This window comes from Rhinolophus sinicus, chromosome 2 (assembly GCF_057876585.1).
Source record: "Rhinolophus sinicus isolate RSI-liver-muscle chromosome 2, RSI-T2T, whole genome shotgun sequence".
In the NCBI taxonomy this organism is placed as follows: domain Eukaryota; kingdom Metazoa; phylum Chordata; class Mammalia; order Chiroptera; family Rhinolophidae; genus Rhinolophus; species Rhinolophus sinicus.
Window position 1 is genome coordinate 96,625,309 of NC_142502.1, and position 20,149 is coordinate 96,645,457.

General features: G+C 44.7%; 2 protein-coding genes across 5 annotated transcripts in view; one reads left to right on the forward strand and one right to left on the reverse strand.

The window, feature by feature from the left end:
* Positions 1 to 18,311, forward strand: part of USP49 (ubiquitin specific peptidase 49) — a 73,509-nt gene extending 55,198 nt beyond the window's left edge. For 2 of the 4 annotated variants that reach the window (XM_088795725.1, XM_088795724.1), the window contains 5 exons: positions 3,790 to 5,155; positions 6,507 to 6,711; positions 10,151 to 10,259; positions 10,784 to 10,989; positions 11,969 to 18,311. In XM_088795725.1, the coding sequence (XP_088651851.1) occupies positions 3,818 to 5,155; positions 6,507 to 6,711; positions 10,151 to 10,259; positions 10,784 to 10,989; positions 11,969 to 12,162 (2,052 nt within the window). In that variant the 5' untranslated portion in view covers positions 3,790 to 3,817 and the 3' untranslated portion in view covers positions 12,163 to 18,311. Of the gene's footprint in view, positions 1 to 3,789; positions 5,156 to 6,506; positions 6,712 to 7,145; positions 10,260 to 10,783; positions 10,990 to 11,968 lie in introns of those variants that run through there. The other 2 variants (XM_074332909.2, XR_016020320.1) reach the window with 2 other exon arrangements.
* On the reverse strand, positions 18,312 to 20,077 carry TOMM6 (translocase of outer mitochondrial membrane 6). Its single transcript, XM_019738409.3, has 3 exons — positions 19,480 to 20,077; positions 18,846 to 18,950; positions 18,312 to 18,628 (listed from the first exon to the last, which is right to left on the reverse strand). The coding sequence occupies exons 1-2, from the start codon at positions 19,605 to 19,607 to the stop codon at positions 18,854 to 18,856; spliced, it is 225 nt and encodes a 74-aa protein (XP_019593968.1). The 5' UTR covers positions 19,608 to 20,077; the 3' UTR covers positions 18,312 to 18,628; positions 18,846 to 18,853.
* Positions 20,078 to 20,149: the final 72 nt, after the last annotated feature.

Below are 20,149 nucleotides of genomic sequence, written 5' to 3' on the forward strand. Positions count from 1 at the left end.
TTTGTCAGGTTTACTTTCCCCATTTGCAGACAGATCCAAGGTGGGCCGGACATTAATTTAAAGTTGCCGATCTACTTAATGATGGAGAACTTAGGGTGGACCGTGTTCTTTCCCAGTTATACTGCAGGCTTATCTCTTTTGTATATTGGGTGCCTGTCACACTAGATGATGTATGTTTTAAGTGGAAATGTTAGGATTACCTTTGGGAGATATGAAGGAGAAGGTATATGTCAGAAAAATATAAAATAGAATTCCTCTTTATGCCTGGAGTATTAGGCTTTGTTCTGAAATAAAGTGGTCAGAATATGTATGAAAGGTGAGTTAAACACGTTATCTTTCCTGAACTGAATATACCTTAGATTGTGTTCTCTTTATTCTCTATTCTGTGTCTTGATTAAGGTGGCTTTTCTTTAGTGTCACTTCTGGGTGATTTCCATTTCATGATCAGGTACATTTTTCCTCTAGAGAAGCTGGTCTGCCCAGCTTACATCAGTGTGGTGAGGTGCAAAGTACCCCTGTGTTTTCTTGAATGGATTTACTCTGCCATATGGAAGGTTAGTGAGTTGCCACGACAGATTTGTAATGGGAAAAGGGCTGTGCAGGAAAAGATGTGCGTGATCAGCAGATTTATAGATCAGGAAATGAAATCAGAAGAAAGAATTTCCAGAGTGCCCTTTCCATTTGACAGCTCTCCATGGAGAGTGTGTGGAATGGTTTTTTAGTGCTTTTCTGTTTTGGCTTTTGGTTGTTCCAGCATATTTTTCCTAGCACTGGAGTTGACTTCATAAGGCATCAGTTTTCTGGATGTTGTGTTGCTGTGTTCCCATTCACAGAAATATTCTCTGTAGGTTTTGAAGCTGTACTGTGTTTCATGTGGTAAGATCTCAGTAGCAGTTAAATTCCTGAAGACACATCAAGCCTCCTATTGGCGAAAACGGGGATTTGCCAGGTTTGGAGTTCTAAGAGGCTATTCAGATGTGATTCAGTGAATCTTTCAAAGGAAAAAAAACAAAAAGCCGAGTGAACTAAAGATAGTATATGCTGGTATAGTTAAGTCTGTGCTATCTAATACTGCAGTCACATGGGGCCATTTAAATTTAAATTAATTAAAATTAAATAAAATTAAAAGTTCAGTCCCTCAGTCTCACTAGCCACATTTCAAGTGCTCAGAAGGCACAAGAGGGTAATTAATTAGCACAGTATTGGACAGTGCAGACAAAGAACACTTCCACCCTTGCAGGAAGTTCTACTGGACAGTTGGTGTTAAGTGGAACATTTTGAGAAATAAAATTCTTTCTTTGATTTCTATGAGGAGTTCTTCAACCCTATAAAATTGACTGGATTTAGTGCAGTGGTTCTCAGGTTTTAATGTACAAATGAATCATCTGTAGAGCATATTTAAATGGAGATTTTTAGACCCCTCCCCAGACTCTGATTCATCAGGTTTGGAGTCGTGACCAGAAATCTGTATGTATAACAGGTTTCCAAGGGAATTCTGATGCTGGCAGGTGATTCAGGAACTAACTACATTTAGAAAAATGTGAAATGAGCGAGAAACTTGGAATTGCCCTCTTGATTCCCCCACTCCCTGCCCCTTTCATTACTGACTTTCTTTTGTGTCCCCAGTAATTGGTTATAAGCATCTGTGTACCCGACTTGATTGGTAATAAGGAGAAAAAAGAAAATGCATTTTTTTTTTTTTACCATTTCATCTTTTTAACATGTGTGTGTTTTAATTTGGCTCTGCCCTACAAAAAGTAAACAGAAGTGGTTATTTCAGTGCCATTCCTGACCGTGTGGGAAGGTAATTCTGACAGAACACCTCTCTGACCACTAAACCGTTGAGTACCCAAAAGCCTTGAAAGGAGTATAAAAAGAAATGTATCACATGATCTCTCTGAAGTATATTATGTCTGGTTAGGAAATGGATAAATACATCCAGAGAAATTAGTTAAAGGGCACATAGCAACAAGTTAATAATTAGAAAAGTAATAACTACATCCTGACAGTACTCAAAGGAAAAGCATGATTTGACTTGATTGAAAATTATCTTGGTTGCTTTCCTTTGTATGATTTGAGGGTTTCTCATATGGAGACATGAACTCTGCCATCTGGGATGGACAATACAAAATGGGAAGGATCTCTCATGTGGTCCTGTGGTATATTTGTGGGTTTTGGCAATAGGACTAAGCCAGGGGGACATCTGGAGAACTAAAGGGACCACTCAGAGTGCACTGCATTTGGAACGTCTCTGCCTGACCCCATAATCGTGGAACTGCATTTGCTCACAGAAATGAAAGGGGAGAAGAAATGGAGGTAAAGGATGTTCTCTTTACAAGAGGAACTACCTTTAGGGAATTTTAAATACTGGTATTGGAAAAAAACACCTGTCAAGGATCCCAAGAATAAAAAGTTTTCTTTTAAAATAGTTGTTTAGCATCTTTTCCTTGGGGAAATTGCCCAATAGGCTTCTCTGATGAAAAATATTGAAGAAACAGTGTTAGGAAGACAAAACAACAACAAACAAAACCACTTTAGTATGTTACCATTGTTTGGTTAAATACTGTAATACCAGTACCCACTCCACCTGTTGTCCGAAGAGTTAGATCTCTACTCCTAATTCTGTGCTTAACTATCCATTCAGTAAAGAAGTTCAAAGTTTTAACCACCCTTTCTACAAGATGTAAATGTTCTTTCCAAAAAGACACATTGTCTTAATCCTTCAGGGTTGCTGTTACAAAAATACCATAGACTGACTGGGTGGCTTATAAACAATAAATACTTATTTCTCACAGTTCTGGAGGCTGGGAAGTCCGCGATCGTGGCACCAGATTCCATGTCTGGTAAGGACTTCCTGGTTCATAGCCGTAAGGCCTGTCACTATGTCCTCATGTTGCAGAAGGGGTGAGGGAGCTCTTTTATAAGGGTACTAATCCCATTTATGAGAGCTCATCTCATGAGGGTCAACCCATTTATGATCTGATCACCTTCCAGGGCCCCCCACCTCCTAATGCCATCACCTAGGGGTTAAGATTTTAGCGTATCAACTTGGCGGAGGGAGACACAAACATTCAGGCCATAGCAGACGTATAAAATGTTACTTAGATTGAGGCTCAGTCTGCTTCCTCAGCCAGGTTCTTTGGACTCAGGAAAAGAATACTTTGTAGAGGACTTTCTCTTATCTTTACCTTATCCTGTTTTCTCTGCTGTGAAATTCATTGAAACCCACCTAAGACTGCCTGATTGTACTTGATGGTCTTCATCTCTCCTACTGTATTTGAAACACGATGTCTCTCGTTTCCGTTCCTCTCCCCTGTCCCTTTCTGCCTACAACCAGGATCTTGATCAGTGTGAGATTAGAAGCTTTCCTTCCAGGCCATCATCAGTTCAGAAATGGTTCAGAATATGGTTTCTTTCCCTGGGTGGCCAGTTGGGTATAGTGTGAAATAAGGGTAATGACATTTCCTAAGGAACACAAATCAGCCTCACACAAAAATTAGCTGATATTCAAGAATGAGAAAATATAAAGTTTCAAATGGGTGCTAAGGCCGCCCGTATAATTTATGATTCCTTTTTAAGGAATTTAACTGTCCTTCTGTGTAATCAATCCTCAGTCTACACCAAATTTGGTTTTGTTTTTAACTTCCTTCCAAAGGAACCAATTTTGAATTGAGAACTAATGAGTATTGAGTTGAAAATGCCAGTTGCACAACTTTTTGTAGGAAAACATTTTGCTGAAAGCTTGTGATTTCTCTCTCTCTGTCTCTCTTTGGGGTTCTGCTGTGCCAGGTTGAAAGAGTGGCGACTTCTGTAAGACATGGATAGATGCAAACATGTAGGGCGGTTGCGGCTGGCCCAGGACCACTCCATCCTGAACCCCCAGAAGTGGTGCTGCCGGGAGTGCACCACCACGGAGTCCGTCTGGGCTTGCCTCAAGTGCTCGCACGTGGCCTGCGGCCGCTACATTGAAGACCACGCCCTGAAACACTTTGAAGAGACTGGACATCCGCTAGCCATGGAGGTCCGGGATCTCTACGTGTTCTGTTACCTGTGCAAGGACTACGTGCTCAATGATAACCCGGAGGGGGACCTGAAGCTGCTGAGAAGCGCCCTCCTGGCGGTCCGGGGCCAGAAGCAGGACCCGCCCGGGAGGCGCGGCCGGATGCTGCGGTCCATGGCCTCGGGCGAGGACGCGGCCCCGCCGCCGCGCGCTCCTCAGGGACAGCCGCAGATGCTCACGGCTCTGTGGTACCGGCGCCAGCGCCTGCTGGGCAAGACGCTGCGACTGTGGTTTGAGAAGAGCTCCCGGGGCCGGGCCAAGCTGGAGCAGCGGCGGCGGGAGGAGGCGCTAGAGCGCAAGAAGGAGGCCGCGCGGCAGCGGCGGCGCGAGGTCAAGAGGCGGCTGCTGGAGGAGCTGGCCAGCGCCCCTCCGCGCAAGAGCGCGCGCCTGCTGCTGCACGCGCCCCGCGCCGCCGCCCCGCGCCCCGCCGTCCCGCGCGCACCCGCCGGGGGCCGCCTCCCGCCGCGCCGCGCGCCCGCCGTGGCCCCGGGCGTCACCGGCCTGCGCAACTTGGGCAACACCTGCTACATGAACTCCATCCTGCAGGTGCTCAGCCACCTCCAGAAGTTCCGAGAGTGTTTCCTGAACCTCGACCCTTCCAAAACGGAACAGCTCTTTCCCAAAGCCACCAACGGGAAGGCGCCACTCTCGGACAGGCCGGCCAGCAGCTCGGCCACCGAGCTGTCACCGAGGAACGTCAGGGCCGAGTCGTGCGAACGGGAGGGCCTCTGCTGGAACGGCGGGGCTTCCATCACCAGGAGCCTAGAACTCATCCAGAACAAGGAGCCCGGCTCGAAACACATGTCCCTCTGCCACGAACTGCACACCCTCTTCCGAGTCATGTGGTCCGGAAAGTGGGCCCTGGTGTCTCCCTTCGCCATGCTTCACTCGGTGTGGAGCCTGATCCCTGCCTTCCGCGGCTACGACCAGCAGGACGCGCAGGAGTTTCTGTGCGAGCTGTTGCACAAAGTACAGCAGGAACTCGAGTCTGAAGGCACCACGCGCCGTATCCTCATCCCCTTCTCCCAGAGGAAGCTCACCAAACAGGTCTTAAAGGTGGTGAATACCATATTTCACGGGCAGCTACTCAGTCAGGTAGGTGTGTGCCCACCCGAACCCCGGACTCTGAACCCCGAGACTCTGCCCATCACGTAGGAGGGAGGCTGGTATATTAGTTTGAGCTTCCCATGAGTGCCTCCCCCAGCTTGCTGGGCTAAGGGGAGTCAGCAATGGCCGTGATTATGCATAATGGAGGGAGGGTGGCCATTGTACCTTTCACTGTACTGTATCCTGTGGTCGGCTTGTTGGTGAACTTGCCTCCTGTCTCTTTCTGGGCAGATTTTCAGTATAATTTGCCATCTGTCTTCATTTTCAGCGACTGTCTAACCTTTAATGACGATATGGGTAATCTACTGTTATCTTTGTTATAATTAAGTACCTATGGTTGGTATGCCATCCTTTGATCACTTTTAGGAATTGAACAGTTTGCCTGTATCCCTGGTTCCATGGTAGTTTGAAAGAGTATGTATTCTTCCTTTCTAGGCGTTCTTTACATACAAGGAAGGGAGGTGGCGGGGAGTATGCCAGAGGCTTAAGCAAGCCTCCCTCCTGTTCCCCATTACCTTTCATTTCCTAAATCTTCAGCCATGTAGGGACGTAAGCGAAGACTCATAGCTAAGCTTTGTGAGAATATGCAAGGAGAGAATTTTTAGAGTTAAAAAGGTGGGCAACTTAAGAGATCCAGGTAAAAACCTCTACACTGTGCTAATGAGGTTTTCTGCCCTGGTATTTAGGGTTTTAAAAGAATGACGAGTTGGGTGGGAGGACAAAGTTTATTTAGGCTTTTAGCATTTGAAAGGGGAGTGTTTATAGGCACTTCCTCTCTCCCCTCAGGGTCCACAAAAAGAAAGGTGCACCTGGGAAGGTTGTAGCGGAAGGTGAGCTAATCACAAGATACTTTGAGGCTCTGGAGACCCAGGGATCAGTGTAGGGGTACTGCACGAATCAAGGGCAGAAAGATAAGTTGGGACTGCATGGAAGGAACGAAGTCTGGAGGAAGAAAGAGTGAGGGTAAGAGAAAAACACAGGCATCTGCGAATTCTCCATCTCAGACTGACTCCACGATAAGTTGCAGTGTGTACTTTGTACACAGTGTGCATTGAGTGGCAGAGCATGCTTTGAGAGAGAAGAGACAAAGGGTTAGGTAATAACCTCTGTGCTGTATGGTTTTCCAGTTCCACCTGGCATCACATAGTTAGAAATATATACAGAAGTAACAGGTTCTAATTCTCTTAAAGTTATGTTTAGTATTTTACTAGAATTAAAATTCTTTTTGAAAACTGTACACTTAGTTTTGGTCAAGTTATATGTCTTGCATAAAGCAAGCAAAAACGTATGTGGGAAATGTGGAAGTTACATAACCTGTCAATCAATCTTTTCATTCTAGGTCACATGTATATCATGCAATTATAAATCCAACACCATTGAGCCCTTTTGGGATCTGTCCCTGGAATTCCCTGAACGCTATCACTGCATAGAAAAGGGGTTTGTCCCTTTGAATCAGACTGAGTGCCTGCTCACTGAGATGCTGGCCAAGTTCACAGAGACAGAGGCCCTGGAAGGGAGAATCTACGCTTGTGACCAGTGTAACAGTGAGTGCTGTGGGGGAAAGGGGGAGGGTGCAACTGGAATATCAGTTTAAGGTGCTTCTTTTGCCCCTTTTAGTCAAAAGTAACACTGATAACATTGAGTGGTTCTAAAGCATCTTTTAAGGAAAATATATTTTGCTCTCATTTTACTGAAAACCAGAATATGGACATTATACTATATTAAAAAACAACCTAGGAGTGGTGCCTCCTTTGACTCCTCTTGGATTGACCTTAGCTGTTATCTTGGGAGGCATTTGAAAGTGTGGATTCTGAAATGGGGATTCTAAGAATGTGAGTACTTAGCTTCATAGTGCTACCAGGGTCCTGCTGAAATTCGTGAATATAGATAGTCTGGTGGTTCTTAATCTAAGTTCGGGTGGCATAGCCTGTTTGAGGCTGTGGCATCAGAAAAGTGTACTTTTGTATTGTATCCGTAGATTTAAAGTCTGTCAGAAGTGATGCTGAAGATGTGTACAATGAGATCAAGAAAGCAAGTATAAAAAAGTACATTGTTCTGTGGCAGTTCAATTCTTTCTGTGTTTGTTTCCCCATATGTTTGAAAGGTTGGCATTTCAGAGGGGCTCATAAGGAAGGTTTTCTCTATTGTGGCTTTAATGTTAAAGTGGAACTCTTTCCGTAGGTTACGTGGGCATCTTATTCAGGACCCCTCTGTCTTGCCACACTAGCCCTTAATGCTTTTGCTAACCCAGCATTTCCTAGAGGAAATGCAGAGCAAATACTTGGAAGCTCACGTTTGGATTTTTTGGCTTTATAAAGATTTGGAAACTAAAATTAATGGATTGTGCAGAGAGCTAGAAATCAACTTGCAGCCATATAATAGTTTGGACTACAAGTTTTGGGAACAAAAATCTTATGGTAGTCCTTAATATATTTGCATAGGGCTTTTTAAAATAGTAAATTGTGGGAAACCTGTTTTCTCTGAAGAATCAGGACAAAAATCAAAAAGTAATACTTGATATTATTTTGCTACTTTAAAACAAAATTTGAAATGCTTACCTGGTTAACTGTAGACTCACCTGTCTACAGTTGTCCATATTGAGATAGAAAGGCAGTGACTTAAATTATCTTATTAGAGCAGTATCTGGTTTTTTTGTTTTTTAATAGTGATTCATAAAGATTTTTACTTGTAAGGAACAGAAGGATGTCAACTTTAATTCCAACATTCTCAGACATGATAGACTAGGCAAGAAATACTTTTATTTTTGCAGGAAAGTGTTTTTCTGGTTGCCAGATGTGCCAGTTTATCAGGATTTCTCTAGGCCAATTCAAATAATAACGGAAGGAAAGCTATAGTAAAGGAACAAAATGAATTGATCTGTTGTTGCTTGTGACGTTTCAAAACGATCAGTCTTCCACCTCTCTGTGGCCAGCTTAATCAAATGGAGACAGAAATGATCAATCTCAATTGAATCAGTAATTTCTTTTTCTTTGTGAATTTCATTTTAGGGAAACAAAGCCAGATTCTACACGGTCTTCATTTTAGCTCACACACTCCCTCTGCTGGCAGTGGCAGTCATGGCCAGGGTTCCCAGACAGAGCTGCAATAATTTTCAAAAGCCCGCTGGTGAATAGGAATGTAAGATAAAGCCAGGCCCTGCTTTGAATTCTTTCTGTTCATGCCCCCACATATCATGACTACCAGGCCCAGTAAAAGATATGACACACTCACTCTGCTGCAATCTGTTAGGAGAAGCAACAGCTCCCTATCCTTTTGTCACACAAAGCTCCCTGATACGTCATCTGCCTGTGATTTGCTACCTTTCATGGGTAGTGCAGACAGGACTGGGAATCAGATGCCAAGATCTTCAGACACTGAGACCATGGTATCAACAGCTCAAAGACAATTAGCAGGCACCACAGTGGACCACTAACTCATTTCATATTCCCATCCAATCACGGATTTAATTAATAACAGAACCGTCATCAGTAAATGGTTATAGAGAAGGCTTCTGATGGAAATTAAGAGAACTGTATTTCCATTGTTTATTTGCCATAATTTAAACATGCATTTCCCTCACAGTTCAGTGGTTTTAGAAACAAAATAGAAGTCTGAGCATTGATTCTGCTTTGGACTGGATGCATTTGGCCAGACTGCCAGTCTTGTCCTGCATATCCAGTAGTGTGCTTTTATTCCAAGAAACACAGTTCACAAAGTAGGTACAGTATAAAAATATAAAACCAGAAAAGGTTCTTTTCTAAATATTTGTGTATGCCACAAACATATCATGCTGAGGGAAAATATATTTTAAAATACTTTGTCCTTTAGTAATATTGTGTTCTATCTTTTTCCTAAGCCTGAAATATATGTATTATTGCCCATTTTACAGAAAAGCAAAATGAGGTTCAGAGTTTTGAGTAACTTGTCCAGTAGCATACCGGTACAACTAGCTGTGAGCAGGAAATAGAATTAGACCTTTCTGATGAAAACAAAAAGCTTAAGGTTTATTATAGTGCATCATAATTTAAGTGATAAGCCCATATTTAGAGGCATAGAACCCTACCCTATGCTTTTACGTGCATGTTGTTGCGGTGACCTCCCATTATATTCCATTAATAAACCCATGACATCACGAGTGGTCCATCCTAAACCCATACCAATTTTGGAAACTGCTGGTGACAAAAATTTGAAAGTGGATGTATCAGAATTAGGTTTAGTCAACACAAATAACAATGACTTAAAACAAGAAGTAACTTTTTTTTCTGTTATATACAGAGGGTGCCAAAAAATGCATACATATTTTAATAAAGAAAAAAACTATTAAAATTGTAATACTCAATATATACCGATAACAAAAGATGAATACAAGTCACGTTTGACTTCTGCAATTACAAGAGGTGCTCAAAGTGGTTATTTACCATCAGCGTCCAAACACTCCTGATTACGGTGATCTACTGCTTGAGCAACGTTGACCAAAGTGTCCGCTTGTATAATTTTTGGGGCACCCCGGGTACAAGAAGTCTGAAGGACATTCAGGGGCTTGTATGGTGGCTGTATGGTCATGGTGGACCCAGGGTCCTTCCATCTTCCAGCTTTGCTATCCTAGTTTATAAGGCTTCCATCCTCAAGATGACCTCAAGGTCCAAGAGGAATTCCCACAGTTGGAAACAGTGGGAAGGACAAAGGATGCACCTTACACCTGAGTCAGGCTTCTTTAAGCTACCATCCCAGGAGTGCCACACAATCATTCCTTTCACCTCTGCCAGGATTTCCATGGCCACACCACGCAGACATGTGAGGCTGGAAAATGCAGTCTTACAGAGGGTACATTGCTGCCCCAAATAGCGTTTGAACCCAAATTGAGGTTCAAATACTGAGAAATAAGGAGAATGCATATTGAGTGTCCAGTCTTTGTCTCTGCCATAGCTAGGGAAGAATGAGACTCCTCACCATCTGTGTCTTATACCTTCCCAAACCATATAGGCAAACGACGAAAATCCAATCCCAAACCCCTTGTTCTGAGTGAAGCTAGAAAGCAGTTAATGATCTACAGACTACCTCAGGTCCTGCGGCTGCACCTTAAAAGATTCAGGTGAGCTTGCTCTCGGGTGTCCCAGGTGGCTGTGGGAACAGCTGCTTCAAAGGCTTTGGTGAAGGCAAAGGTCTTTGCTGTTGGGAGGGGATGCTGGTTCCCTAGAGACCCTGTACTTTCCGTGGAGATGACCGGGGTCAAGCCCAGTGAGGCAAGTCGATGTTGGGGCCCAGGAGGACAGGCTCCTGCTCTCATGGCCCTGTTTGATCGGCTAGTCTGCACCAGCTGTCTGAGCTGGGCTTATGTGGCATCGTCTTCAGAATAAAGTATGAGGTAATCTGTGAAAAGGGCAGGCAGTAAACTCCAAAAGACTACTGCCTGAATTGGTTGTTTGGGGAGCTTTAGTTTCAGGGTACATCATGGAACATTCACAGGAAATATATGTGGACATTATTTACTAGTGTTTTATTGATGTGAAAACCAAAGCTGGAAGGTTAAGTTTTGTCAGTTCCCAGTTTTCCCCCCCTCTACCTATAATCACTTGTGCCTTTTTGACTAGTAAGAAGTCCTCATCCATGTTCTAGGTGGTCTGGCCGTAATCATCGAGAGAAGATTGGGGTCCACGTCGTCTTTGACCAGGTATTAACCATGGAACCTTACTGCTGCAGGGACATGCTCTCCTCTCTTGACAAAGAGACCTTTGCCTATGATCTCTCCGCAGTGGTCATGCACCACGGGAAAGGGTTTGGCTCAGGACACTACACAGCCTATTGCTACAACACAGAGGGAGGTGCGTGCGCTTTACTCTGTGGGGTGGGGGACACGGAAAGGGTGGTTTGTCCACATTTCATTGCTTTCCTTGTATTTCATCGATAGGGGGATGTTACATACATTGAAATCCAGTGAGCAGGATTATGAAAGCTGGATTCAAATTTTGGATATATTCCTAAGTGAAAACCTAAGATTGTTCTAACAACTGATAGGAGCTGACACATGTAAAATGCTTAGCACAGTGCCTAGCACCTTATGCTCTGTTAATGTTAGAGGTTATCATGATTTATTAATATTGTGCTGCAATCTTCTGTTTCCTTCTTGGTTATGCAGAAGTAGTATGACCCATCTAACCTCATGGAGATGCTGCGTGAATCTCACTAGCTTCAGCTCCTAACGCTGAGAACATTTACTGAGCACTTACTCCTTACCTGGGAGGTGTGAAGATACAAGGGCCCCTCCCAAGGGGCTTTCAGTCCTTGCCCCCCAGAGCCGAGCCTCCCAGCTACTGCATTGGGGCAGGTGGGCTGCAAATGTGTTTTCAGTAGTGTACTGATCTTAAACCCTTGAGGCAGCCAGAGTGAGCCTGTGAACAAATGACTTTTTATTCCTCCTAAATTTTTCTTTAGCACTCCTCTCTGTTCTCCATTTCCCCTTCCCTCCTTCTCTTCCCCTCTCTTAGCCCTCAGTCTCCTGACTGTCTTTATAGAGAGGAGGACCTAATGGGCAGTGAAAAAAGCCTGAACAAAATGAGGACAAAAGTTATAGTCCGTTGACATTGTAAACAGTACTGCGGGGGGTTTGGTGGGGTTAAAGCCAGTGGTTCCAGGAAGTCTCTTGGTTTCATTTACTTGTCTCTCCCCCGCGCACACACCCCAATATTCAGGGCTTAGCGCTATTCACATTCCTCTGTCCCTTTCTTCATCTCCTGGTTGTGCCTGCTGATTACAAATCTAAGTTGGGTCGTCATTTACTCTTTCTTTCCTTTGGTTTCATAGGTTTTTGGGTCCACTGCAATGACTCAAAGCTGAATGTATGCAGTGTCGAGGAAGTGTGCAAAACTCAAGCCTACATCCTTTTTTACACTCAAAGAACAACAGTTCAGGGCAATGCAAGAATCTCAGAAACCCAACTCCAAGCTCAGGTGCAGCCCAGCAACAACGGTGAGGGCAGACCGCGGACCTTCCCCTGAATGGGAGGCATATATCAAAGACTGGCTTGCTTTTGGTGTCTATACATCTTTCCTCTTATAGGAAATAAGGTTTACTGCAGGAATAGATTACGAGGTTTGCCTCAGTGGTTTTGAGCAGAAGGTGCCAGCTGACTCATGTCTTATCCTAAAATCTGTAGTCACTTTCTTTTGAATGGATTGAGGAATACCCTCCTTTGATAAAAATCAAAAGGAGGAACTTGTATGAAGATTCTTTCATCAATTGCTTCTGAACATAGAGGGATCTGGGTGGAGCAAAGAGGGGGGTAAATTGGTCATATCCAGCCAGGAGACAGCTGTGTTCTCTTTCCCGCTGTGTGATTAGTCAGGACCTCCTCACAGCCCTGCCCTCCTGATGGGAGCAGGCCCCCCCCCTCCCCTGTCAGGACACTCGAGGAACGGCTCTGGGCTTGCACCTGGCTGGATGGGCCTGAGGGCAAGGCAGGAAGTGAAGTCTAAGGATTTGTTCCTACAGAGGAAGTAACGTTCAAGGGTTCACAATTTGCAGACTTCCTTTTCTGGGGACTAGCAGTTGGAGTGGAATGAGATGTATGGAGCGAATTTCCCCATGCCAAACGCGAGGTTTTCCGCGTGTAGTACCCTTCCTGGCTGCTGCTCATTTAATCATTCCACATCTTCTGAGACTGGCGTGAACACCGAGACTGGCCTTCATTCTAAAGGAGCAGTTCATATGGGGAAGCAAGACAGCGGCACGTGACATGTTCTCTGCTGCATGCTGAGCGTAAGGGTCCTCGGGGCTGCAGTTCTATAGCAGACCCCTGGGTTGGGTCGGTACAGGTCTAGGGCTTAGTTTACCTTGGTCTTTAGGGCAGTTGTCTGAGGCTTTCTCAGAACTCAGTGGAGAGTGGGCAGGGAGAGCTGGGGGCCGGGGCTTATATGAATGTCTGTCACCTGTTCCACCGGGTACAGCTAGAACCTTCTTGTTCACCACACAGTTTGGGAGCTTTTGCTCTCCTAGCGCTTAGGAATCTGCCCGTCTGTCTGAACAGTCTCCTGCTGATGGCCCTGGCCTGTGTCCCCCCAAATCTGATTGTCCCTACTGTTTCTTTACCCAGCCACATTCAGTCCACCAGAGTAAAGCAAGAGTGCCCTGTCCTTTACTCCAGTGCTAGTGAAGTTGACCTTTCTCTCTAAACTGGGCCAGTTTCTAAGTGGAATGAAATTGCCCGGAGGGAAACATTCCTCCCCATCAGGCGCCACTGAATCTCCCTTGTCAATCCTTCGCTTAGACTCACCACCAGTGCAAGTGAATGCAACTCGTAACTCGTTGTGTCATTGCTGCAGCCTGCCTCAGCCTGTCCTGTGAATGAATGCTCATCTTTTGACTGAGTATATCATATTAGCATTTCAGTTCAGGTAGAAGTACAGTTGTCACTTGAAAGGAGCAGATGTGGAAGGGAGTTTCGGGATGGGTGGGAAGTTGGGAAGAGAGAGGCTAATGAATAAGGCTGGCAGCTTTCGCACTGTTGACAAGCCGCATTCCCAAGCAGGTCTGGAGCATTGGCTGTTGACCTCTTTTGAGATGCACTCTCCCATAGGACCTGCCAGCCAGCACCGGGACATGGAGGAAATTCGGACAGAACATGGCTCACCCTGCTAAGGGAGGGCGAGTGACCCTATTTTAAATTAAACTTGCTTTTGCCAACACTGTGAGGTTTCTGTAATATTTAGCTTTTATTTGGAAGCGATAGCGTATGGCATTTTTTATGCTGTTTGGTTTATATTGTCTACTGCAGGCTTCTTTGTATAAGCTTGGCCGGGCTCCCCCTCTCCTGGACACTGTTGTAGAGTGTCGCAGCTGCCCACGCTGCCAGGGGCTCTGATGTGAAGCTGTATTCTCTAGACCCACATTTTTAAGTCGTCATGATTGGTGATGACTTTTTGTGGCAACAGAAAAGCCAATTCACTCAAAGAAAACAAGGAGAGTAAAAAGAAAAGGAACATATAAATTGTGCCTCATCTTTCATTGAAGGCTACATTATCTAGGAAAAAAACATACAAATGGAGAATAGAGCATCTACTTGATTCCTCAGACACTCCAGTGGGAAATACTTAAGAAAAATGGACATTTAGTGGAAAATGAAAAGATCTCCAAATTTAATTTTTAAAAATAGTTTTATACCAAATATTATAAGGAATATTAAGCAGATTAAAGACTGTAAAATAAGTGCTTAACTTAGCTGAGCACCCCTGTATCTAATCCCTAAAATTGTTTTTAAAGAGGAGTTGGACTAGAAACCACCACCGGAGTCCTCACTGAGCTGCACATCATGAAGGCGCCCCTGCAGTCAGACCCCTCAGGTACCCAGAGGCCCCAGCACTAGACGCTGTTGAGAAGTTAGTATTTATGAAGATTTTTATTAAAGAAAAGAGTTGCCTGCTGCGTAAGTCAGTGGCTGTTGTGAGAGAAATGTCCCTTTGCCTTTAATTTATTTACATATTGGAAGTAGATGAATTCCCTAGTAGTTGCACCTTTAAATTGAAACATTCTAAGGAGAAGAAAATAAGAACCAGGTAGAAGTTGACTAGACACTGCCAAATCAAATCCAAGATCTCCTAACTGAACCTTACGGACCTGCTTCTTCCAGACAGGTAGTTAGAGTCCCGTTCCAGGAACCCTTTGCAGTCGGCTGGTGTGTTTACTTTCTGCTGTAGCCAGCCAAGAGGAAGACACCCCGGCCCTCACAAAGGATTTTTACCTCAGTCTAGCTTGACCCTCATACTTGTGGTTGCCGGAGATGAGCATCCATGCCAGCGTAAAGCAGATCAGGAATGCCCTCAACAGCCAGAAACGGAAGCTCTTATTAAATGGTGGGCAGAGCTCTTGCCAGCTTTGATCAAACCCCTCAGGCTGAGGGGGGGCAGTGCCACACTGTAAAGAATTTCCAGATGTCTCTTTAAAAGTCATGAATAAAATTGGAAACTGTAGAAGTGTTAACGTGTCCTATGGACTCAATAGCAGAGTTTATTTTTGTTTTTAATGGCAAGGCTTCTAGAGTCAATGATTGTATGAGTTCCCTTCTCTAGCTATGCTTACAGTTCCATCCAAGTGCAAGAATTAATGGGGTGAGTTGGCTGGCAGTGAAGTATGGGCCCCAGCCAGGCCCCAGCATAAGCCCGAGAGGTGGACAGTAGTGCAGAATGAAAACGTGGTTGGGTGTGGGGGGTGGGATAGGGGTGGGCAGGCAGGGCGGGAGAAATGGAATTTGTTTTACTTACTGATAAAGCTTTGTGAACTAATTTTATACAATTCATAAAATTTGGTGCCTTGTACCCAATTATGGTTTGCATGGGATTGAAAAGATTAAGGGGTTCCTTCTTATCATTTCAAGTGGCTAATTGGTCTGTATAGTGTAAAGGACATTTGGTATCAGACTTTTTTAAAGCATTTCGTATCTCTTGTGTGTGAAAATTATTCTTACCAGCAAGATCTGAAATTTTTCTGTAATGTCCAAAATCTTTGTATTTGTGATTATTCATGAAATGGCTGCTTTTCAAGGCAGGCTATGTACCCCATTTTTTTCACCACCCCTTTTATGGTCAAAACATTAACTCAGGCCTTTTCAAATCAGGCTGGGAGGGCCACCCTTTCTTAAACGTATGTTACACCCCTATCTGCGGTTAGATCTTGTGAGTGGAAGGGTTGCTTTTCCAGCTGGTTGGGAGAGCACAAACATTCAGAAAAGGCCTTTTCGTTTTTCTAATGCTGGGCAACTTCTGGTAGAAGCCCAACAAAAATGGGTCCTCCCCTTTCATTTGTTCTGAAGTTGTTTTGCACAAATTTTCAGGAAGCAGTGTAGAACACAATCCCCTATATGTGAACCTTTTAGTTGCGATTTTAAGGTAAGCCAGTGCACTGTGTAATATGCAAAAGAAAAGGCTCAAAGAACCCATCCCAGCCCCTTTCCCTGGCCCATGCTGAGTGGCTGTGGAAGGAGACCCGTCCGCTCCCCCACAGGGTGGTTTATGGCGTGCCCTTTCACTCTGACCTTAAGGTTCCCACTGAGCTCGAGACTTCACCAAAGGATTTTTCAAAAGCTCACCACTCTAAGCACATTTAATAATTGGGTCCCTCAGCCCAATTACTGGTTTAATTACCTGAAGGACTTCTATCTTTGGAGTGAAACCTTCCATGGCCACTTAGTTTTTTACCATCTCCCTAGGTCAGATTCTTTTTTGAAGTCAGCACTACAGCTGAAAAGCTCTTTCTAAATATGACTATGAGTTTAATTTATATCTTCCACATTTAAATTAACCATTCTCTGGGTCTAGGACTTTAACCACTGTGTATTCATTCAACCCACACATTGCTCTTAATGAACCATAGCTACTATAGCCATGAGGTGAAGGGTCATTTTTCTGGACTCTTTCCATACTTACATCAGCTGGCATGTCTCCATTTAAAATCTAACTAGCTAGTATAAGAGACTTTCATAGAACTGTGATAACTGGCCAGGGCTGCAAACTGTGACAGGATGTAAAACTGACTTCCCCGGAGGAGACTGGCATGGTGAAAGCCAGCACTTTTATTTAAAGAGGATTTTTCATGATTTTTGAAACTGTCAATTTGGTAGCTTTATTTACTAAAGTCTTATCACTTTGAAGAACTAAGCCAATTTAAATGAAACTTTACCTTACCAGCATTATGGCTTTACAAACCAACCAACAGTGAACACTATTACTTGAAGCTAAAACATTCAATGTTTTTATTTCTTTCAATTACAATTGACATACAATATAAAGCATTACATTTTGAGTGAAATTTGAATTATGCTTTTGGAAGCTACCATGTATTAGTTTTTGCTGGATTTTGATTCTCAGCTTTGAAACTTTATCAAATAGAACTGTTCACAATTATGAGATCTGGTAGCAGACTTCAAGGATGTTAAGTTTCATTCCTATAAAGAACAGGAGATGCTGACACTTGTCTTAGCAGTGGTCTGATGCAGGCAGGAATGGGGTTAGAATCTGTTACAGCTTAAGTTCCCTTCCTGGTCTCCATTTGAGGGGTGATGGCTTCAAACCTAAGCCTTGCTCTCATATATGTGACTCTTCTTCATCTCAACACCCAGTAGGACATAAATCTGTCAGATCATGTGTGGTCCCACTGTAGACTCTTAACGGGTCTTGGTTTCACGTTAAGCCAGCCACAGCCCTGAATTCACACAGGCTCAAACTCCTTCCTCCTAACTGATGAGACCTACCTGATTAAGACAAGAAAATGGTGCTTTTTTTTTTAAAGAAAAATATGTAACTAATTCTCAAACAGCTTTCTTAACGAGATACATGCCGGCAGGGTCAAGAGGTACCATTTTGTCCTATTTATCTTTAGTGAAACAGGTTACTAGAGACAACATCTGTCACCTGTAACAATTAGGCGCCTGTGGTACATTTACACTGACCCTCCTTTCCAGTGCATGTCCCTTGAACCCATACCAGTTCCGTAAGAGACTTGGCACGAAAAAGCAGTGTTTTAAAAAATGCCTAGTAATCAATTAGAAAAGTTGCCAAGGGGCAACTGTCTCTCTCCATGTCTGTCTAAGCCCACGAGGCTTTCCATGCCAGTTCCTCACCTATTCCATTTCCAAAGAACCCACACTCCTAGATGGCGGCACTACCATGCATTTCAGGGTCAGAGGATATCTATTTCCTTGTGAGGGAAGCAGTTTTCTCAGGTGGCAGCTGACGTTAGTGCCCATGGCCCAGGCTTCCTTAACACCGTGCCTCCCCCTGCACATCACTGCCCCCTTTCTGCCAACAAGCCCCATTCTATTACAGCGACAATGACTCCCTGGTGCCTGAAAACCCCACCTGGTGCACTAACATGCTATGCAACACCAAATGGCTTCTTCCCCTAGTACTGCGCAAAAATGGAAATTCCTCAAGAATAAGCTTCATCCTATGTTAACATCAATGTACGGTGGCTACAGTTCCCATTGTTTTTCTTTCAATATGAAGCAAACCACCTCTGTTACAACCCACATTTGGGGCTTGTTCCTGTCTCTCTTGAGTGTGAAATATAAATCATGTTTTTATGATTTTTGTAAATCAACTTTTTACACCTTGTTTTTGTAAGCCGAAGTTTCTTATTAAAAGAATTAAAAAATGTCTGTCTTTGTGTGCAGTCTTTATTTCAAATTAACTATTAAAATATTATTAGGTTATTCCTCAAAACAAGAGCACAGATCACCCCATGCAGAAACTTGGGAACTATGTACAGAACTTGAAGGAGAGGACAACACTTTAGCTGAAGCCTGACTACTGACCAGAGAATGGAGTGGACTCAGTGAAGAAAAGCAAATCAGGCACAGAAGGGAAGGTGCCCGTCTGAATCAAACTTCAGCTGCCATCAGGGCGAGTCTTGTGATGATCACAGATCGGAGGCTCTGTTTTTGGAAAGTTCAAGTACAGCACGGCTTCCATGTGTCTACAATCAGACAGGACAACAGGTGGCATTAGAAATGTAAAAACACCAGAGGGAAATTGGTAAGAGACTCAAATCCCTTGCAACATCTGGAAACATTTAGGAAACTGCCAAGGGTTCTACATCAAGTCTCCTATATTTTGTGAACCGTTGATAAAGTTATTGCTTCTCCCAGCCGCTAGGACTCCTAAGACAGGAAGAGCAGAGGTTAAGTGCTTACCTATTCAGCTACACCCCTGGCTGAGGTGCCATTAGGTCAATGTCACTCAAATTCCTGGCCAGCCAAACTCCCGCAGCGAAAAGTCCCAAATTGAGAATCAAGTTCCTGGAAAAAAGAACGTATTCCACTATCGCTGTAGTCACCGATTCACTTATCTTTGGTTAACAAAAGACACGGGGAAAAGGCTTCCCACCACCACCCTGGAAAAACTTCCCCGAGGCAAAAACACTGTTCTAGATTGCAGGAGCGTTCATCTTACATGGTAGGTTGCCCGAGATCCACAGTTATTTAGAGTTGGTTTCTGTGTCTAATAACAGCAGGGTCTAATGCAAAGGCCAATTAAGCACTCGCCCAGGGTCGAAAGGCCCCTTTATGTATTGGCGCCTCCTTTTCCCGGGTCCCCGAGGTAAGGATGAAATTCTCTAGACATAGCCGGGTGACTGAAAAGATCGCTTTTACCGCACGGAGAGCTACCGGTCAAGGACCTCAGTACAGCACAACCCGACCAAGATGATGGCGGTGTAAAAGAAAAAAAAACCCGGAGGCGCCAGCCTCGGCGAAGAAGGGAAATGCGGCAGAGTTAAGTATACGGGCGTAGAGAGAAAAAGGGGCCAGGCTCCCGGGCCTCGGTTACCTCCGAAAGTCATTCCTATCGGTGGCGAAGCGGTAGACGCCCCGAAGCCAATCTCCCACGTTGTCTGGAATTTCGGGAGCTTCATTCGCCGAGCCGCCAGGGTTCACGCCGACCGCACTAGAAGCCATAGCAGCACCCTCGCGCTCCGCAAGGCCGCAGATGATGCCCCGTGTCGGCGCGGACCAAAGACGCGACTTCCGGTTTCGCACTTCCGCGGGCTCTCGGCGGGCGGAGGCTGCTGCAGGCTGAGCTTGGTTGGTTGCCAGGGAAAGAGGTGTAATTCCCCGGCTGCGCGTCCACTATCTCTGCAAGAGGGGCAGCGAGGCCCAGCTCTGCGGTCCCCTGGTCGGATTGCACCTCCGGCTCCCTCCAGGCCTTCGGGTCGCCCAACCGGTCACTGTCACACGTGGTCTCTGAGTGATCACTTCATTGGCTCAGGAGGAAGGATGCTAGGGATGTCCCATCCTGTGGCTAGCTCAGCAGGGGATGCGTATTTTGGGGGACTGGAGTTCCCCAAGAAAGTCTCCATCAGTCACATAATGAGCGTGCTGAAGAGGGAGTACTCAAGGTTGTCACCTCGCCGCCTTTCCCTGGCGTGCTTCTGATTTCGTTCAGTCTAGGGTTTTTATAGGGGGAGGAGAGCCTCGCTGTCCCGCCTTACAGATCACCC

Coding starts and splice junctions, on each gene's coding strand:
- TOMM6 (XM_019738409.3), bottom strand. CDS start 19,607: ATGGCTTCTAGTGCGGTCGGCGTGAACCCTGGCGGCTCGGCGAATGAA. Junction 18,951..19,479: donor GATAGGAATGACTTTCGGAG/GTAACCGAGGCC, acceptor TCTTTTTTCCAG/GAACTTGATTCTCAATTTGG.